Source organism: Heterodontus francisci, chromosome 29, assembly GCF_036365525.1.
Source record: "Heterodontus francisci isolate sHetFra1 chromosome 29, sHetFra1.hap1, whole genome shotgun sequence".
NCBI lineage: Eukaryota > Metazoa > Chordata > Chondrichthyes > Heterodontiformes > Heterodontidae > Heterodontus > Heterodontus francisci.
In genome coordinates this window covers 7,764,842-7,786,867 of record NC_090399.1, presented here as the reverse complement: position 1 = coordinate 7,786,867, position 22,026 = coordinate 7,764,842, and the positions used below count along the sequence as shown (strand labels likewise).

Genomic DNA, 22,026 nt, shown 5'->3' with positions numbered 1-22,026 from the left:
ATACTAAATTGAAAGAAGAACAAGTAAATCGCTGTTTCACATGGAAGGAGTTTTTGGGACCTTGGATGGTGAGGAGAGAGGAGGTAAAAGGGCAGATATTACGCCTCCTGCAATTGCATGGGAAGGTGCTGTGGGAAGGGGACGAGGCGTCGGGGTGATAGAGGGGTGGACCTGGGTCTCACGGAGGGAACAAACCCTTCAAAATTTGATGGGAGGGGAAGGGAAGATGTGTTTGGAGGTGGTGGAAATGGAGGAGGATGATCCTTTGGTTGTGGAGGTTGGTGGGCTGGAAAGCGAGGAGAAGGGGATCCCTGTTGCTGTTCTGGGAGGGAGGGGAAGGGGTGGCCCACACACTCCCAACACTGAGATCAGTTAATAGCAGATTTGTAGTACTGCAGGAGTTGGAATAAAGCTCCTTTCTTGTTGTTGCACTAATATGCTGACTATCATTGAGGAAAAACCTGTACAACTACACCAGAGAGAGATTTTATATTTCTAAAGATTGTCCCAATAATCTCTGAATAATGTTGACAGCTTAGTGCCAAATGAAATTGTTTAACTCTTTTTATAATTTTCTTTTTACACTTCCTGTATTGGATTTTTTTTTACAGTTCTTTATTACTGACTGTATCTGTATCAAAACTATAAATGTGCTTTTTATTGCCTGAAATAAAGATCTGTTTTACAACATGCTTGCTGCCCTCTGTGGAATTGTAACATCAAAGTGCAAATACCTGGTTAAACTGATCTTTATTAACATGTGGTCAGCTGCAGTTCAACATTGTGAATCAGGATTGTATTTTAAAATATATTAAAACCTCAGTTTAATGTTTAAATTATGCATTGTATTTTCCAATGCATTGAGCAATGATGCACATGAAGAAAAGGCAAGTAACTTTTTTAAAAGTGCTGTGGAGTATGTAAAATGCAAGTGAGACAGAATTACAGAAAAATATACATTGAAATTACGCTTTCTGTCATGTCTTACATCAGAATCATATGGAAATAGTGGAAGCCCCACTTGAGAATTTAATCACATAGCCTAGGTTGACATTTCAGTGTAGTTCTCTACAAGTGGTATATTGCTAAAAGATAATGCCATTCTGATCAGATGTTGGAATTATTTCCCGTCTTCCTGTTCTGGTGGTTCAGGAGGATGTAAAAGATCCCAAGGCACTATTCGAGATCAAGCAGGGTGATCTCCTGCTGTCCTGACCAATATTTATCCCTCAACCAACCAAGCACCTGCTCCCAAACAAACCCATATTAACTGGTCATTCACCTCATTTGCTGTTTGTCGGATCTTACTGTGAGCAAATTGGGGATTTTATTTGCCTACACAACAACAGTGACTGCACTTCAGAAGTGATTCATTGGTTGTGAAATGTTTTAGGATTTATTTGGGGACAGGATAAGGTATGTATATAAAATGAGTTTGGTATTTCTTTTGACTGAAATGAACAGCAAACATTTAATTATAAAGGGGAGATGCAATTCCCCTCATTATGTTCCCATGTTGTAAATCCATATACTTGGGCTATTCTTTCTAATTAGCCCAAAGTTCTACTTGATACGGCCTTTTCCCAGACTGTCCAATAAAAGCCTTTATTATCCTTCCGTTCCATGGCCTTGCCCCTCCCTTTCTCTGTAATCTCCTCCAATCCTACAAGCCTCTGAGATATCTGAGCTCCTCTAATTCCGGCCTCCAGAGCATTCCTGATTTTAATTGTTCATCATTAATGTTTGTGACCTCAGCTGTCTCGGCCCTAAGCTCTGGAATTCCCTCCCTAAACCTCTCCAACTCTCTAACTCATCTTCCTTTAAGGAATTCCTGAAAATCTACCTCACCTATCCTAATATCTCCTCGTGTGACTGGCTGTCTTCTTTGTTTTATAATGCTCCTGTGAAGCACCTTGGGATGTTTCATTCTGTTAAAGGTGCTATATAAATACAAATTGTTGTTAAAACCCAACTCTCTGACAATCCTGTGGAGAGAGAAGTAGAGTTAACGTTTCAGGTCAGTGACCTTTCATCAGAACTGACCTGAAACATTAACTCTGCTTCTCTCTCCACAGATGCAACCAGACCTGCTGAGTATTTCCAGCACTTTTTGTTTTTATTTCAGATTTCCAGCATCTGCAGTATTTTGCTTCTATCTCTGACAATGCTTTTGTTCACCTGTCCTTGTACCTGATTTGGTGTCTAATTTTGTTTGATGATCTCTCCTGTGAAGGACCTTGGGATATTTTACACATTAAAGGGCTGAATTTTACGAGCCCCTCGCAGTGGGTCGCGGCGGGGCAGCCCGTAAAATTCTGCGGGGAGAGGCCTGCCTCGACCCCCGATGTGGTGCGGACCCCCTGCTGCTTGGCGGCAGCAGTTCAATTAGAATATGTAAAACACTACTTACCTCTCCAGAGTATACATCCCACCGTCTCTCACTGTACACTTCTGCAGTTTTCATAGTACGGGCGGCCGTCACGTGCCGTCCTGTTCACAAACAGGGAACCAGACAGGACATCAGAAGCAGGACAATGAAGGTAAGTCCGGATATACAGGGGTCTCAGCTTTAGATTCTTAAAGTGAGGAAGGAGGGGGTCTAGGATGACTGGAGGGAAAGACCTGCAGGCATGAAGGGAGGTACTGTGTACTCTCCCTCCGTAAACAGTGTACGCTCTGTGTTTGTCTGTGTGTGTGAAGGAGCAATGGTACTCTAGTCATCCTGTATGTGACAAGGGTGCCAGAAAAGGTAGGAGTGTTAAGGTTATATGGATGGTAAGGGCAATCAATGCAGCTGGTAGGATCTTGATGTGGTCATGCCGTGCCACTCTGATTGTTAGCCAAGTTAGGCAATGCCATGCAACACCATCTAGCTGATCCATGTTAGCACCTGCTGTACCAGTCAACACCAATCCCTGCCCTGTTCAGAACATTCAAATAAATGAAGGATACAATTTTATTTATCACATGGAAATGGGTTTGGCTCATCCTACATTGTCTGATCTGCTTCTCCTGAGGATGCGTATGCGCTGGAGGCAAAATCAACAGGCAGGTGCAGTCCACATAGAGGCCCCCGGTCGTGAGTAGCAGCCCCCAAGGGCAGCTCGTCATTACAGTTCGCCGCGCATCTACATGACATGACCTCGGATGTCAGATAACCAGTGTCAGAGGAGATTGTGCATGTAGAGAGAGTGGTGACACGTCCCTGTGTCCTGCACAATGATGACCTGCAGTCCATGGGCATTGGTGGACATCCTATGCCTGTGGTCCTCACAGTGGCAGTGATTCATATGCAGCATTTCAGGGGCCCAGCACAGACCTTTGTGGGATCACACAGAGGGCAGTGCACCGCTACATCAGGGAGGTCACCGATGCCCTGCACCAGAGGGCCAGTGAGTATGCCCACCTCAGGATGGACTCTCACAGCCAGGCCCAGAGTGCCATCGGTTTTGGCACCATTGCTGGAGAACTATAGGTTTCATAGACTACACCCATGTGGCCATCAGGCCTCCTGCCAGGCTACCACCTGAAGACGTTACCATTAAATGAATCCTCAATCACCGAAGATGCTTCATGCAAATCTGTGCCCACTTCTCTGGCCGCGTCTCCACGGATGCAGTGACATGGACATTGGCTCAGTCAGCTGCTGCCTCTAATGGTTTACACAGGGATACTGCAGATGTGCCATGACACATGGGCTCTGCACCAGTCCCTGCTGCCACTGTTGTTCACTGAACTGGCTCAGATGGAGGGGTGGCTTCTTGGACATAAGAGCTATCTCTTGCAGACATGGCTCCCGATACCAGTGAGAAACCTCACCACTGCTGTAGAGGAGATACAACACCAGCCACTGAGCTACAAGAGCCACCATTGAGCAGGCGATCGGCATGCTGAAAAAGCACTTCCAATGCCTAGATAGATAGGGTGATGACCTGTACTAAGGGCCGAAAAGGCCAACTCTTTGCTGCTCGCTGTGCTCTGCACAACTACGCACCTAATCGGGCGCAGGCCTGGCATGATGAGGAGAGACCGCAACAGGATTCCTCCTCGGACTATGAGGACACTGGGGACCTACAACGGGAAAGGCACATGGAAGGACAGATGGCACCCAGGCTCTGCACGCAGGGCTAGCAGTGAGCTAGGGATGTACGGGAGTGGCTTATCCGACATAGGCTGTCTGCTCCATAGGAACTGACATGAGCTCTGCAAGCCACACATCACCCTGTGCACCAGTCTAACCTGCAGCATCCCTGTGTAAACCATTAGAGGCAGCAGCTGACTGAGCCAATGTCCATGTCACTGCATCCGTGGAGACGCTCATGAGTAATGGTGGCAGGGCAATGATGGTTATTGTATAGGTTGGCTCTCCTAAAGAACCAACGGTGAAAACGGATGTGACATTGGTGCAACATGCTGTCACACATCATTCACACAGAGAAAAGGACACACATGTTGGTGAGGAACATTTAGTGAAAGATGCATTTACATTGCTGTGACACCCATGCATTCCCATTTGTGTCAGTGTGTTCTCTGTAAATGCTTGTGAGTGCTGCTTCTCGGTGCAACCTCTGCACTAGCAGCCTGACTGGAGGAAGGCTGCTGATCTGAGTGCCCTTTGGCTGTGGATGTCTTTGGCAGTTGTACCCTGTGCATACGAGGCCTAGAGGGTCCCAGCTGGCTGGGGGAGTGCTCGTTCATCCCCTTCTGACAGTGGACCCTTTGATGCCGGATTGTCCCATGACTACTCACCTCCTCCGTCATTTCCAGACAGGCTGCCTTGTTCAAGCGGGCGGGCCTCTTCTTACCATCATTGGGTAAAGGGACCTCCTGCCTTGCCTGCACAGTCAGGAGGAGAGTGAGCAGGGAGGCTTCGCTGAACTGTGGGGCTACCCTAGAGCACCTCTCTGCCATTCCCTGCATTTGGTGTGGTCCTTTAAATGCAAAGGTGACTCCACTGTGTAACTGTTCCAACTTCTGGCTGCAAGCTTTATCTCGCACATGTTTGCAGACCAATGCAGGACTAGTGATGAAATCTGTGCTGTTGTCACAGTTTTTCACCTATTACACATTGAGACATATGCACAAATACTTTGCTTCTGCAGCAGCTGATCATAATTATTGGTGTAATAGTTCTAGTTGGCAATGCAGCTAGAATATCAACATATTTTCCTTTTTATTTACAAAGATCATTTAATAGCAGTTACATGCATTTTCACATAACATTTAGCAGAGAAATGAATACAGCTTCCAAATGCATATTCGTCTGTGGATTTTCACAGTCAGATGATCAGAAGCTCATAGTACAGAGATTTTCTTCAATTATAGTGTTATTTCTGTTGTGTTTTTGCCTTTTATGGTACATTTGCGTGTCATGTCCTGGAAAGTGTGAAATTAAGATTATTCACTTAGGTGCGGCACACCTACAAGAAAGAATGTTACACTTGAGTGGAAGAAGAGAATCATGACTTCATGGGACACTGGGACACAGCAGGGTAAGTATGTGGCAGCAAAGCAGAAAGTGCTGGGGAAGCTCAGCAGGTCAGGCAGCATCTGTGGAGAGAGAATCAGAATTAACTTTCAGGTCTGTGAACTTGGTCACATGGTCACTTGGTCTTCATTTGTGCATCAAGTATCTGCATCTGCCCAGGATTGCGCAGATGCAGTTTAGCGTGACCCATAAGCTTTACAGAAGATCGAAGCATCAAGTCTTTCACGAGGTGTTTGTGACTTGTTGATAATTTCATTCGATTTTACAGGCATCATCAGGATTGAAGTGATATTTTCAAAGGTTAAGTATGTGAATCCAGAAGGGTTTGTGTGACTTCAAGTGGTGGTGAGGGATGTTGTTAAGATCCTGGTGGATGGGGAAACGTATGGAAAAAAAAATCAACTGTATACTGATACTGGCGACATAAAAGCTTCTAGGATGTACTAAATTCTGTCTATGGACCAGAATATCAAACCCAAAACCCCTTGAGGTGCATCGATGGCAAGACACTGACAAGGAATCAGTCCTGGATCGCTAGTCGGAGACCACGTGACCTAGACGAACACATCTGCAGGAAGTGTCACGGGCTGCAGAAGCTTGAGCTCCAGGTTTCTGAACTCGAGCGTTGGCTGGAGTCACTGTTGTGCATCCGCCATGCAGAGGACCATGTGGATAGCACTTTTAGGGAGGTTGTCACACTGCAGGTTCTGAGCATACAGGCAGAGAGGAAATGGGTGACCGCCAGGCAGTCTAAGAGAACCAGGCAGGCAGTGCAGGAGTCCCCTGAGTCTATCTTGCATGCTAATTGGTTTTCCACTTTGGATACTGGTGAGAGCAATGGTTTCTCCGGGGAGTGCAGCCATAGTAAAGTCCGTGGCACCATGGGTTGCTCAGCTGCGCAGGAGGGGAGGAAGAAGAGTGGAAGAACAATAGTGACAGGGGATTCGATAGTCAGGGGATCTGACAGGCGTTTCTGCAGCAATAAACGTGACTCCAGGATGGTGCGTTGCCTCACTAGTGCAGGGGTCAAGGATGTCACAAAGAGGCTGTAGGATATCCATCTGGGGGAGGGTAAACAAGTAGAGGGCATGGTCCACATTGTTACCAGCGACATAGCTAGGAAGAGGTATGAGGCCCTGAAAGCAGATTTGTGGTAGTTAGGAAGGAAATTAAAAAGCAGGACCTCCAAAGCAGTCAGCTTAGGATTACTCCCAGTGCCATGTGCTAGAGAAGAATAGAAGAATTGATCAATTGAACACGTGGCTGGAGAATTGGTGTCAGAGGGAGGGCATCAGATTTCCGAGGCATTGGGACTGGTTCTGAGGCAGGTGGCACCGGTGCAAGATGGACGGGCTATGCCTTAACAGGACCAGGCTAACATCCTCGCTGGGAGATTTACCATTGCTGTTGGGGAGGGTTGTGAGGGGGATGGGAACCTGAGGGGTAGCTCAAGTAAAGCTGGTAACAGGAGGTAGAAAAGTAGTGAGTGACATTATAAGGCAGGTGAAACAAAGGCAAGCATCTGAAGTGATTTATGACTTTAACCCCTTGTAGGGACTAAACCAAATCAGCAGCACATCCCCATCAATCTCCTTTAATCAAGTTCAAACCAGACAAATTCTCAGACACTTATTTGGATGCAAAGAATTGCACTAGCTTTCCCTCAAAGAAAGAAAACCATCAGAGAATTTTACCATCTTTCCGTTAGCCAACTTCTAATATTTCTGTGGTTAAGTCATAAATATCCCAGATATTATAAGGGTCTGGGAAACTCTCTTCAATATGTGTCTCTTCACTTCAAGAGACGCAGAGAGGGGGTTCTTGTAGTTGTATACAGAATATTACTGGAAACGATTTATTAACTTTTAGATATTTGTCAACACATATTCTTATTTCTAACATAGAATCCAAAAGTTTAACCTTGCTAATGTTACAGCAAAATTATCTTAGAATATCCAGACTATCCATCAAAATTTAAAGTAAACTTGTACCTTAAATTTCCGTAGTTGAGATGCATTGTTAAGGATACACTTCTAAGTGTCTGCTGCAGAACCTTGCATTTGTATACTATTTCTAAGGTGTCATATGACTTTTGATTTGATGTGACCTTTCTGTGTTCCCTTTTAAAATCTATATCTTTAAATTGATGTTTTACTGGAATTTGAAGTTTGTGAGCTTTCATCTGCTCAAAATGTTCATAATTGTGTTTATCTGACCTCTCTTGTTCCTGTGAGTACATTCCATTTACTGTTAATTACCCTTTCCATGGTACCCACAGCAACTTCTGGAGCCGACCTGTCTGAACAACGACCCCATAAACCAATTAAGGTTTATTGCTATCTCTTACTGAGATCACACAATATATTTCAATGTGTGTGTTTATCACCCAAGTCCCTGGTAATGGCAATGCTATTCTAACAGAGACCCCTGGTAACAGAGATTCTATTCCAATAGAGATCTTGAAATGTTTAACTCTACCATCTTAAAGGGGAACGTCAGTGAGCTCTGAAAACTAACCATTTATTCAATCTTTAACTCTAAAGGCATAACACACTAACTGCTTCCAAATTCTACTTAATCAAGCCTATTATACCGATATTCTTTCACACATCAACAAGACTTAGAATTTTTTTATTCATTCATGGGATGTGGGTGTCACTGATTAGGCCAACATTTATTGCTCGTCCATAAATGCCCTTGAGAAGGTGATGGTGAGCTGCCTTCTTGACCTGCTGCAGTCCATGTGGGGTAGGTACACCCACAGTGCTGTTAGGATGGGAGTTCCAGGATTTTGACTCAGCGACAGTGAAGCAATAGTGATATAGTTCCAAGTCAGGATGCTGTGTGGCTTGGATGAGAACTTGCAGGTGATGGTGTTCCCATGCATTCTCTGCCCTTGTCCTTCTAGGTGGTAGAAGTCATGGATTTGGAAGGTGTTGTCTAAGGAGTTTGGTGCGTTGCTGCAGTGCATCTTATAGATGGTAGACATTGCTGCCACTGTGCGTCAGTGGTGGAAGGAGTGAATGTTTGTGGATGGGGTGCCAATCAAGTGGGCTGCTTTGTCCTGGATGGTGTCGAGCTTTCGGAGCGTTGCTGAAGTTGCATCCATCCAGGCAATTGGAGAGTATCCCATCATACTCCTGACTTGTGCTTTGTAGATGGTGGACAGGCTTTGGGGAGTCAGGAGGCGAGTTACTCGCCGCAGGATTCCTAGCCTGTGACCGGCTCTTGTAGCCACGGTATTTATATGGTTACTCCAGTTCAGTTTCTGGTCAGTGGTAACCCCCATGATGTTGATTGTGGTGGATTCAGCGATCATAATGCCATTGAAAGTCAAGGGGAGATGGTTAGATTCTCTCTTGTTGGAGATGGTCATTGCCTGGCACCTGTGTGGCGCGAATGTTACTCGCCACTTATCAGCCCAAGCCTGGATATTGTCCAGTTCTTGCTGCATTTCTACTCAGACTGCTTCGGTATCCAAGGAGTCACGAATGGTGCTGAACATTGTGCAATGCAGAATAATGTCAAGAAGGAAAGGTTAAGGGCACTCTAGCTGAATGCATGCAGCATTCAAAATAAGGTAGATGATTTAATGGCCCAAATAGAGATAAATAGGTGTGATCTAATTGCCATTACAGAAACATGGCTACAGGGTGTTCAAGACTGTGAACTGAATATTCAAGGATATTTGACATTTAGGAAGGACAGGCAAAAAGGAAAAAGGAGGTGGAGTTGCGCTGATAATAAGGGATGGGATCAGTACATTAGTAAGCGAGGATCTCTGATCGGAAGAACAAAATGTGGAATCTGTTTGGGTGGAGTTAAGAAACAGCAAGGGGAAGCAAACATTGGTCGGAGTTGTTTATAGGTCAGCAAACTGTAGTGGTAGTGTGCGGCACAGTATTAATCAGGAGATTAGAGAAGCAAGTAGCATGGATAATAAAGTACTCATGGGTGACTTCAATCCACATATAGACTGGGTAAACCTAATGAGCACTAATGCTGTGGAGGACGAGTTTCTGGAGTGTGTTGGGGATTGTTTTCTAGAGCAGTATGTTGAGGAACCGACTAGAGAACAGGCTATTTTAGATGTAGTATTACGTAATGAGAAAGGCTAATTAATAATCTTCGTGGAAAAGAACCTTTCTGGATGAGTAACCACAAATATGATAGAATTTTACATTATGTTTGAAAGCTAGGTAGTTCAATCTGAAGCCAGGGCGTTAAATTTGAACAAAGGAAATTATGAAGGTATCAGGGGCAAATTTGCTGAGGTAGATTGGGAAAATATATTAAAAGCTCTGACAATACATAGGCAATGGAATGAAATATTACATAGTTTACAGCAACTATATATTCCTTCATAGCACAAAAATGTCAAAAGTAAAGGCAGTCAATCGTGGCTAATAATGGAAGTTAAAGATTGAAAAAGATTAAAAGAAAAGGCCTATAAAGTTGCCAGAAATAGGAGTACACCTGAGGATTGGGAGGATTTTAGAATATAGCAAAGGAGTACGAAGAAACTGATAAAGAAAGGGAGAATAGAATATGAATGCAAGCGAGCAAAAAACAAAAAAAGACTGTAAAAGCTTCTATAGGTATGTAAAATGAAATGTTTGGCTAAGACAATTATGGGTCCATTACAGGCAAAGTCAGGAGAATTTATAATGGGGAATAGAGAAATGGCAAAGAATCTAAAGGATTACTTTGTGTCTATCTTCACTGAGGAAGATACAAGAAATCTCCCAGAATTAGAGATCCAAAGGATTAAGGAGAATGAGGGATTGAAGGAAATTAGTTTTTCTAAGGAGGTTGTACTGCAGAAATTATTGGGGTTGAGGGTTGATAACTCCCCAGGTCCTGAATTTCTACATCCCAGCGTGTTGAAAGAGGTAGCTATGGATATAGTGGATGCATTGGTGATCATCTTCCAAAATTCTATAGATTCTGGAACATTTCCTGCAGTATGGAAGGTAGCAAATATCACCCCACTATTTAAGAAGGGAGGGAGAGTGAACACAGGGAATTACAGACCAGTTAGCCTCACAACAGCCGTTGGGAAAATGCTAGAAACTATTCTAAAGGATGTGATAAATGGACACTTGGATAATAATGATCTGATTGGACATAGTCAACATGGATTGATGAATGGGAAATCATGTTTGACGAAGCTGCTGGAGTTTTTTGAGGAGGTTACCAATAGAATTGATAAAGGGGAGTCGGTGGATGTGGTATATTTGGATTTTCAGAAGGCTTTTGATAAAATCTCTCACAGAAATAAAAACAAGAAATGCTGGAAATACTCAGCAGGTCTGGCAGCATCTGTGGAGAGAGAAGCAGAGTTCACGTTTCAGGTCAGTGACCCTTCTTCAGAACTATCAGATATTAGAAATGTGAGAGGTTTTTAGCAAGTAACGCAAGGGTGGGGCAAGCGATAACAAAGGAGAAGGTGTAGATAGGACAAGGTCACAGAGAATAACTGACCAGAAGGTCATGGAGCAAAGGCAAACAATATGTTAATGGTGTGTTGAAAGACAAAGCATTAGTACAGATAGGGTGTTAATGGACTGAAAACTGAATGGCCACAAGTACAAATATGAAAAAAGTGCGTAAGCAAACTGAACAAACTAAGATAAAATAAAATTAAATAAACACAAAAAAAAAGAAAAAAGAAAAAATAACTAAAGATAAAAGTAAAATGGGGGGCCCGTCATGCTCTGAAATGACTGAACTCAATGTTCAGTCCGGCAGGCTGTAGTCTGCCTAATCGGTAACTGAGATGCTGTTCCTCGAGCTTGCGTTGATGTTCACTGGAACACTGCAGCAATCCCAGGACAGATATGATCATGAGAGCAGGGGGGACTGTTGAAATGGCAAGCAACCGGAAGCTTGGAGTCATGCTTACGGACTGAGCGGAGTTGTTCCACAAAGCGGTCACTCAGTCTGCGTTTGATCTCCCCAATGTAGAGGAGACCACATTGTGAGCAGATAATACAGAATACTACATTGAAAGAAGTACAAATAAATCGCTGCTTCACCTGAAAGGAGTGTTTGGGGCCTGGGATAGTGAGGAGAGGGGAGGTAAATGGGCAGGTATTACACCTCCTGTCATTGCAGGGGAAGTTGCCCTGGGAAGGGGACAAGGTGGTGGGGATAATGGAGGAGTGGACTAGGGTATCGCGGAGGGAACGATCCCTTCGGAATGCTGACAGGGGAGGTAAAGATGCATTTGGTAATGGCATCATGCTGGAGGTGGCGGAAATGGCGAAGGATGATCCTTTGGATATGGAGGCTGATGGGGTGGAACGTGAGGACGAGGGGAACCCTGTCACGGTTCTGTGAGGGAGGGGAAGGGGTGAGGGTAGAGGTGCGGCAAATGGGCCAGACACGGTTGAGGGTCCTGTCAACCACAGTGGAGTGGAATCCTCAGTTGAGGAAAAAGGAAGACATATCAGAAGCGCTGTCATGGAAGGTAGCATCATCAGAGCAGATGCGTCGCAGACGGAGAAACTGGGAGAATGGAATGGAGTCCTTACAGGAGGCAGGGTGTGAAGAAGTGTAGTCGAGGTGGATATTAGTAGACAGCCAGAGTAGACCCAGAGATGGAGACAGAGAAGTCGAGGAAGGGAAGGGAAGTGTCAGAGATGGACCATGTAAAGGTGAGAGAAGGGTGGAAATTAGAAGCAAACTTGATAAAGTTTTCCAGTTCGGGGTGGGAGCAGGAAACGGCACCGATACATTCATCAATGTACCGGAAAAAGAGTTGGGGGAGGGTGGCCTGAGTAGGACTGGAACAAAGAATGTTCGACATATCCCACAAAAAGACATGCGTAACTAGGTCCCATGCAGGTACCCATAGCAACACCTTTTACTTGAAGGAAGTGAGTAGAGTTGAAGGAGAGGTTGTTCAATGTGAGAACAAGTAGAGCTGGGCGGAGGAGGGTGGTGGTGGATGGGGACTGATTGGGCCTCTGTTCAAGGAAGAAGCGGACAGCCCTCAAACCATCCTGGTGGGGGACGTCCATCGTGAAGAGGAGGAAGTTCAAGCCAGGAAACTGGAAATTGTCAAAATGACGTAGAGCATCAGAAGAGTCACGGATATAGGTGGGAAGAGACTGGACTAGTGGAGAAAAGATAGAGTCAAGATAGGAAGAAATAAGTTCAGTGGGGCAGGAGCAGGCTGACACAATGGGTCTGCCAGGACAGTTCTGTTTGTGGATTTTGGGAAGGAGGTAGAAGCGGGCTGATCAGGATTGCGGGACTATGAGGTTAGAGGGAAGATCTCCAGAGGAGATGAGGTCAGTGACAGTCCTGTGGACAGTAGCTTGATGGTCGGTGGTGGGGTCATGTTCCAGGGGGAAGTAGGAAGAAGTGTCTGAAAGTTGGCGCTGGGCCTCTACAAGGTAGAGGTCAGTACGCCATACAGGAAAAGCTCCATGCATGTTATATATTATTGGCTGGACATGGGGTCTCCCTGAAGCACTCTTCTCCCAAAACGAAGGGGGATGTCAAAGATCTGGTAACCTTACTTAAAGACTGTGCAGCAGTTAGAGAATTCAGATCCAGGGACAGAATGCCAAATATTCATGATCCAGCAGTCAAATGTCTCCTCCTGATCCACGGAAAGAAAGGCCCTTGACCGATCAGCCTTTTGGAATGGTGCATCAGGTCCAGGATGTTGTCATGGATGTTCTGGCCCAGGATCATGTAGGACTGGCCAGGGTGGATCACGTGAACCACCATGGTACCAAGGCGAGCAGATATTGTATTGGCAAAGAACTGTAATCGATGCTGAGGAGGGAGACTGGGCGCCAGTGTTTAAGTGACTGTGGTCCCCCTTCTTTGATAACAGAGTGATGGCCACCCTATGTCAAGAAAGGGGCATCTCCCATGTTGCCAGCATTTCCCCAGGATCGGCAAGTATTCACTCTCCAGGACAAAACAGAATTCCCTGTGAAATTCCATGATTAGCTCGTGCAGTCCTGGGGCTTTGTTCCTCAAGAAATGACACAGGACACTGATCAGCTCATCAACCTGAGCAGAGCATCAAGCTGCTCAACACACTTCAGGTTGAACTTTTGCAGGTCCTCCCACAAAAAACTCAGCAGACACCCACACTGACCAGTCTGGAGAGAGAAGAATCTCATATTTATCACAAACCCTCGTGTTGGTTACCTTCGGATCCAAGACAAAGGATCCATCATAGGCCAGCAGCCCAAAGAGCTGCTTACGGATGCATTTCTTCCACCAAGAGGAGGAGCCAAGGTCCAGGTCAAGAAAGAACTGGGGTCAAGATCTCACTGCCATGCCTGGGGATCCAATGACTTGCAGGTCCTTCAGTCCACCATTTTTCTCCTGTTACACCTACTGCAGTGTCAGATCTTTGACATGATCAAAATGGGGCATCAGACCAAGCACCTCCTTCTCCAACCATCTGATCTCAGGGTCTCGCTTCTTAAGTCAACCCACTTTATATTGGTTTACATTCCACTGTAGTCTTGAAGCGAAGTCCCACTTTTTCCTTCTCCAGTGGACCCATGTGAAGAAAGGGAAAATGTACTCTGGGTGGGGCACTTCAATGTCCATCACGAAGAGTGGCTCGGTAGTACCACTACTGACCGAGCTGGCCGTGTCCTAAAGGACATAGCTGCTAGACTGAGTCTGCAGCAGGTGGTGAGAGAACCAACAAGAGGGAAAAACATACTTGACCTTGTCCTCACCAATCTGTCTGCCGCAAATGCTTCTGCCCATGACTGTATTGGTAGGAATGACCACCGCACAATCCTTGTGGAGACGAAGTCCCGTCTTCACATTGAGGATACCATCTGTCGTGTTGTTGGCACTATCACAGTGTGATATGGGATAGATTTCGAACAGATCTAGCAATGCAAAACTGGGCATCCATGAGGCGCTGTGGGCCATCAGCAGCATCAAATTGTACTCAACCACAATCTGTGACCTCATGGCCCGGCATATCCCCCACTCTACCATTACCATCAAGCCAGGAGACCAACCCTGGTTCAATGAAGAGTGCAGGAGGGCATGCCAGGAGCAGCACCAGGCATACATCAAAATGAGGTGTCAACCTGATGAAGCTGCAACAGAGGACTACTTGCATGCCAAACTGCGTACGCAGCACGCGATAGACAGAGCTAAGCGATCCCATAACCAATGGATTAGATCTCAGCTCTGTAGTCCTGTCACATCCAGCCGTGAATGGTGGTGGACAATTAAACAACTAACTGGAGGAAGTGGCTCCACAAATATCCCCATCCTCAATGAAGGGGGAGCCCAGCGCATCAGTGCAAAAAATAAGGCTGAAGCATTTGCAACAATCTTCAGCCAGAAGTGCCGAGTTGATGATCCATCTCTGCCCCCTCCTGAAGTCCCCAGTATCACAGATGCCAGACTTCAGCCAATGCGATTCACTCCACGTGATATCAAGAAACGACTGAAGGCACTGGATACTGCAAAGGCTATGGGTCCTGACAATATTCTGCCAATAGTACGGAAGACCTGTGCTCCAGAACATGCCGCTCCCCTAACCAAGCTGTTCCAGTACAGCTACAACACTGCCATCTAACCGGCAATGTAGAAAATTGCCTGGGTATATCCTGCACGCAAAAAGCAAGGCAAGTCCAACCCGGTCAGTTACTGCCCCATCAGTCTACTCACAATCATCAGTAAAGTGATGGAAGGTGTCATCAACAGTGCCATCAAGAAGCATTTTCTTAGCAATAATCTGCTCAGTGACGCTCAGTTTGGTTTCCAACAGAGTTACTCACCTCCTGGCCTCATTACAGCCTTAGTTCAAACATGGACAAAAGAGCTGAACTCAAGAGGTGAGGTGAGAATGACTGCCCTTGACATCAAGGAGCCCTGGAAAAACTGAAGTCGATGGGAATCAAGGGAAAAACTTTCCACTGGTTGGAGTCATGCCGAACACAAAGAAGTGGTTGTGGATGTTGGAGGTCATTCATCTGAGCTCCAGGACATCACTTCAGAAGTTCCTCAGGATAGTGTCCTAGGCCCAACTATCTTCAGCTGCTTCATCAATGACCTTCCTTCAATCATAAGGTCAGAAGTGGGAATGTTCGCTGATGATTGCACAATGTTCAGCACCATTCGCGATTCCTCAAATACTGAAGCAGTCCATGTAGAAATGCAGCAGGACCTGGACAATATCCAGGCTTGGGCTGATAAGTGGCAAGTAACATTCGTGCCACACAAGTGCCAAGCAATAACCGTCTCCAACAAGAGAGAATCTAACCATCTCCCCTTGACATTCAATGGCATTACCATTGCTGAATTCCCCCACTATCAACATCCTAGGGGCGACCATTGACCAGAAACTGAACTGGAGTAGCCATATAAATACTGTGGCTACAAGAGCAGGTCAGACGCTAGGAATCCTGTGGCGAGTACCTGATCACCTGACTCCCCAAAGCCTGTCCACCATCTACAAGGCACAAGTCAGGAGTGTGATGGAATACTCTCCACTTGCCTGCATGGGTGCAGCTCCAACAACACTCAAGAAGCTCGACACCATCCAGGACAAAGCAACCCGCTTGATTGGCATCCCATCCACAAACATTCACTCCCTCCACCACCGACGCATGGTGGCAGCAGTGTGTACTATCTACAAGATGCACTGCAGCAACGCACCAAGGCATCTTAGACAGCACCTTCTAAACCCGTGACCTCGACCAACTAGAAGGCCAAGGGCAGCTAATGCATGAGAACACCACCACCTACAAGTTCCCCTCCAAGTCACACATCATCCTGAGTTGGAACTATAGCACCGTTCCTTCACTGTCGCTGGGTCAAAATCCTGGAACTCCCTTCCTTATAGCACTGTAGGTGTACCTATCTCACATGGACTGCAGAGGTTCAAGAACGGCAGCTCACCACCATCTTCTCAAGGGAATTAGGGATGGGCAATAAATGCTGGCCTGGCCAGCGGAGCCCACATCACATCAATGAATAAAAAAAACAAAAGAAAATAGGGAACAACAGAGTTTCAATAGGAAGCCTTTTAAGAGGGATTTTAAAAGTCGGGAGGAAAGTGTCAGAGTGGACAGATTTGGAACAGCGTTCCAAAGGGAAGGGTTGTGGTGGATAAAAGAATTGCCACTACATTTTAATCTGTGAAGAGTGGAGAAAGCAAGGCTCAAGTTGATAAAAATGCAAATTAGGGTTTTAGCAGCAGTGATGGGGATGTAGAAATATAACAGGTCAATGTAATAGAGATTGGAAAATAATAGACAACAAAAATATCTAGTGAAAATGCATCAACATCTACCTTTCTTTCTCTACAGTTTTGCCTGATCTGCAGAGTATTTCAGCAGTTTTTTGCTTTTATTTATGTCAAAAAATATTGATTGCACAATCCAAATTTAAACATCTATGAAGTACTGTTGTCCACCAGCAGCAGAATTACACATCATCACCCTCTAACCTCATGGCCTGACATATCCATCATTCCACCATCAAGATCAAAGATCAACCCTGATTCAAAATCCAATCCAAGCAGTTATCACTCCTTCAGTCTACTCTCAATCATCAGTAAAGTGGTGGAAGGTGTTGTCTACAGTGTAATCAAATGGCACTAACTCACCAATGACCTGCTCATCAATGCACAGTTTGGATTCTGCCAGGACCACTCAGTTCCAGACCTCATTACAGCTTTGGTCCAACAACACAAAAGAGCTGAATTTCAGAGATGAGGTGAAAGTGACTGACCTTGACATCAAGGCAGCATTTGGCATCAAGCAGTCTTTGTAAAATTCAAGTCATTGGATATCAGGAGAAAACTCCACTGGCTGGAGTCATACTGAGCAGAAAGGAAGATGGTAGTGGTTGTTGGAGGCCAGTCATCACTGCAGGATTCCTCAGGGCAGTTTCCTAGTTCGAACTATCTTCAACTGCTTGATCAATGACCATCGTCCATCATAAGGTCAGAAGTGAGGATTTTCACTGATGATTGCACAGTGTTCAGTCCATTCACAAGTCCTAAGGTAATAAAGCAGGCCCACATACAGCAAGACCTGGAGAACATTCAGGCTTGGGATGCTAAGTGGCAAGTAACGTTCATACCACACAATTGCCTGGAAATGACAATCTTCAAGAAGAAAGAAACTAACAGAATCCCCCACGGTCAAAATCTAGGGCATCACCCATTGACCAGAAAATTAACTACATAAATAATGTGGGTACAAGAGTGAGAATTTTGAGAGAGTAACCTATCTCCTGACTCTCCATCTTCAAAGCATAAGACAGGAATGTGATGGAATACTCTCCACTTGCCTGGATGGGTGCAGCTCCAACAGCACTCAAGAAGCTCGACACCATCCAGGACATAACAGCCCGCTTGATCGGCACCCCATCCACCACCTTAAAACTTTACTCCCCCCACCACCAGCACACCATGGCAGCAGTGTGTACTATCTACAAGATGCATTGCAGCATCTCACCAAGGCAGATGGAATTTAGTAGAGAATTGTGAGGTCATGCATTTTTACAGAAGGGATAGGGAGAGGCAGTACAAACTGAATGGCACAGTTCAGAAGCGTGTACAGGGACAGAAGGACCAGGGGATTCATGTGCACAGATCTTTGAAGTTGGCAGGATATATGCTTGGGCTTCATAAATTGAGGCATTAAGTACAAAAGCAGGGAACTAATACTGAACCTATATAAAGCTCTGCTGAGGGAACAGATGATGTGGAATCTTATGGGTGGAGCTAAGAAACACCAAGGGGCAAAAAACATAGGTGGGGGTTGTACAGGGTGACATTAAACAGGAAATTAGCGACGTATGCAATAAGGGTACAACAGTAATTCTGGGTACTCATCTACATATAGATTGGGCAAACCAAACTAACAATAATACTGCAGAACAGGAATTCCTGGAGTGTGTATGTGATGATTTTTTGGACCAATAAGTTAAGAAACCAACTGGAGAACAGGTTATCCTAGATCGGGTATTGTGTAATGAGAAAGGATTAGTTAACAATCTTGTTGTGCGGGGTCCCTTGGGAAGAGCAACCATAACATGATAGAATTCTTCATTAAGATGGAGAGTGAGAGAGTTGATTCCGAGACTGGGGTCCTGAATCTAAATAAAGGAAACAATGAAGGTATGAGGTGCGAGTTGGCTATGATAAATTGGGAAATGTTACTTAAAGGGTTGACAGTGGATAAGCAATAGCTAGCAATTAAAGAGCACATGGATGAATTACAACAATTGTTCATTTCTGTCTGCTGCAAAAATAAAACAGGAAGGGTGGCTCAACCTTGGGTTACAAAAAAAATTAGGGATAGTATTCGATCCAAAGAGGAGAAATATAAAATGGCCAGAACAAGCAGCAAACCTGAGGATTGGGAGAAGTTTAGAATTCAACAAAGGAGGACAAAGGGATTGTTCAGAAGGGGAAAATAGAGTCTGAGAGTAAGCTTGCAGAGAACATAAAAACTGACTGCAAAAGCTTCTATAGTAATGTGAAGATAAAAAAGATTAGTGAAGACAAATGTGGGTCCCTTACAATCAGAAACGGGGGAATTTATAATGGGGAACAAAGAAATGGCAGACGAATTAAATATACTTTGCTTCTGTCTTCACAAAGGAGGACACAAATTACCTCCCAGAAATGTTGGGGAACAGAGGGTCTAATGAGAAGGAGGAACTGTATAAAATCAATATTAGTAGGGAAATGGTGTGAGGGAAATTGATGGGATTGAAGGCCGATAAATCCCCAGGGCCTGATAATCTACATCCCAGAGTATTTAAGGAAGTGGCCCTAGAAATAGTAGATGCATTGCTGGTCATTTTTCAAAATTCTATAGGCTCTGGAACAGTTCCAATGAATTGGAGGGCAGCTAATGTAACCCCGCTATTTAAAAAAGAAGGTAGAGAGAAAAAAGGGAATTATAGAGCGGTTAGCCTACATCAGTAGGAAAGATAATGATAGAGTCCATTATAAAAGATGTAAAAGCGGAGCACTTGGAAAACAATGACAGGATCTGACAAAGTCAACGTGGATTTACGAAAGGGTAATCATGCTTGACAAATCTACTGGAATTTTTTGAGGATGTAACTCGTAGAATAGATAAGGGAGAACCAGTGGATGTGGTGTATTTGGACTTTCAGAAGGCTTTCGATAAGGTCCCACCTAAGAGATTAGCATGCAAAATTATAGCAATGGGATTGGGGGTAAGGTACTGACATGGATAGAGAACTGGTTGGCAGACAGGAAACAAAGAGTGACAGGCAGTGACTAGTGGGGTACTGCAGGGATCAGTTTTAAGACCCCAGCTATTCACACTATATATTAAAAAGATATAGATGAGGGAATTAAATGTAATATATGCAAGTTTGCAGACGACATAAAGCTGAGTGGGAGTGTGAGTTGTGAGGAGGATGCAGAGAAGCTCTAGTGTGATTTGGACAGGTTGAGTGAGTGGGCAAATACTTGGCAGATGCAGTATAATGTAGATAAATGGGAGGTTATCCACTTTGGTGGCAAAAACAGAAAGGCAGATTATTATCTGAACGGCGATAGATTGGGAAAGGTGGAGGTGCAGCAAAGACCTGGGTGTCCTTGTGCACCAGTCGCTGAAAGTAAGCATGCAGGTGCAGCAGGCAATTAAGAAGGCAAATGGTATGTTGGCCTTCATAGCGAGAAGATTTGAGTACAGGAGCAAAGATGTCTTGCTGCAAATATTTAAGGCCTTGGTGAGACCACATCTGTAATACTGTGTGCAGTTTTGGTCTCATTATCTGAGGAAGGATGTTCTTACTATGGAGGGAGTGCAGCGAAGGTTCACCAGACAGATTTCTGGGATGGTAGGACAGACATATGAAGAGAGATTGGGTCAATTGGGCTTGTATTCGCTAGAGTTTAGAAGAATGAGAGGGGATCTCATAGAAACCTACAAAACTCTAACAGGACTGGACAGACTAGATGCAGGAAGTATGTTTCTGATGGAAGGGAAGTCCGGGACCAGGGGTCACAGTCTAAGGATAAGGGGTAAGCCATTTCGGACTGAGATGAGGAGAGATTTCTTCACCCAGAGAGTGGTGACCCTGTGGAATTCTCTACCACGGAAAGCAGTTGAGGCCAAATCATTAAATATATTCAAGAAAGAGTTCTTAGGGTTAATGGGATCAAGAGATACGGGGAGAAAGCAGGAACAGGTTACTGAGTTTGGATGATCAGCCATGATTGTATTGAATGAAGGAGCAGGCTCGAAGGGCCGAATGGCCTACTCTTGCTCCTATTTTTCTATGTTTCTATGTGCTATAGTGATTATGATCAAGGGATAAGTTTCAGTCCAATTTACATGAAGTGTTCATTACAATAACTTGAGGATCTTACCTTGACACTCAGAAATCTTCTTCCAATCTGAAAACAAGTAATAAACTGATAAAACTGGAGAAATCAGCACGCAAATAATTCCAGAGAAAAAATTTCACTTGCATTTTTAACTGCTGACTGTAAATTGGGCGACGTAAACCCCAAAATTACTGGGACCCTGGTAGTGGAAAGCTGCCATTGTCTGTGTGGACAAGGGAGGAATTTGGATTATAATCTCGTTAAACCAGATCGCTGCCCCTTTTCAAGGCCGTTCCAAAATCTCATGGTAATTGGAGCAGATGCTTTTTGTGTCTGACTCCTGTGTGGGGACACAAAAAGAGATGAGACATGTGGACTGACATCATCAGCCAGAGATCCTGGCAGTTTCTCCCAACATTATATACCAGTGCAAACCAGCCTGACAGGACTTGGTCCCAGGGGAAGTGAGTCAATGCAGTTTTAAATTTCTGTCACTAAACAATAGTCCATGAATTTCAGTGCCTGTGGTAACAAGTTCCAGCTGGTGAGATTTGATTTGGGCAGCCTCAGCAGAATTGGGAGAAGTTTGACAGGTCTTATGTTTCACATGTTTCAAACATAATGGGCTGAATTTTACAGCCCCCCGACGTCAGGGGTCATAGTGGGGGAGGCTGGAAAATGCCTCTGGCAGAGGCCCGATATGGGCCTCAACTTCGGGAAGGCCCGGCCCGATATTTCCCGGCGAGGGAGCAAAATTTGCATCTGTTAATTTATTAAAATAAACAAATTGATTAATTTCCCTGCTCCCACCATCCATCCTGGTGCGATATTGGTGCCGGTGGCCGGCACTCCCGCATTTCTGGATCCCTGTCGGGGAATCAGAGCTGGAATACTGGCAGGGAGGGGGAAGCAGGTAACATTTCAGTGCTGGCGGGGGGATGTGGGGTTAAACTAATCTGATTGGTATAGGGGATGGTGGGAATGGGGTAAAGTTTAAAGTTTATGAACTTGGGGCGGGGGGGAAGGTCAGGAGCACAAGGTTTTGGGCAGGGGTGGAAGAGGGTAAGTAATGAATTTTATGTTTATGGGGGGGGTGGTGGTTGGGAGAGGGATCACTTTATTTAAATTTTTAAAGTCAGTATTTCTTTAAATATTGTAATTGCAATGTAGGGCTCGAAGTCCTTTCAAACTGGCGTCAGTGCCT

General features: G+C 44.9%; 1 protein-coding gene across 1 annotated transcript in view; it reads right to left on the bottom strand.

Moving 5' to 3' along the window:
- Window positions 1–13,543: 13,543 nt before the first annotated feature.
- LOC137345677 (butyrophilin subfamily 3 member A2-like) overlaps window positions 13,544–22,026 on the bottom strand; it is a 43,464-nt gene continuing 34,981 nt past the window's right edge. Inside the window, exons 11-12 of the mRNA XM_068008941.1 lie at window positions 20,865–20,891; window positions 13,544–13,614 (exon numbers count right to left, since the gene is read on the bottom strand). Of these exons, the coding sequence (XP_067865042.1) occupies window positions 13,544–13,614; window positions 20,865–20,891 (98 nt within the window). The remainder of the gene's footprint in view (window positions 13,615–20,864; window positions 20,892–22,026) is intronic.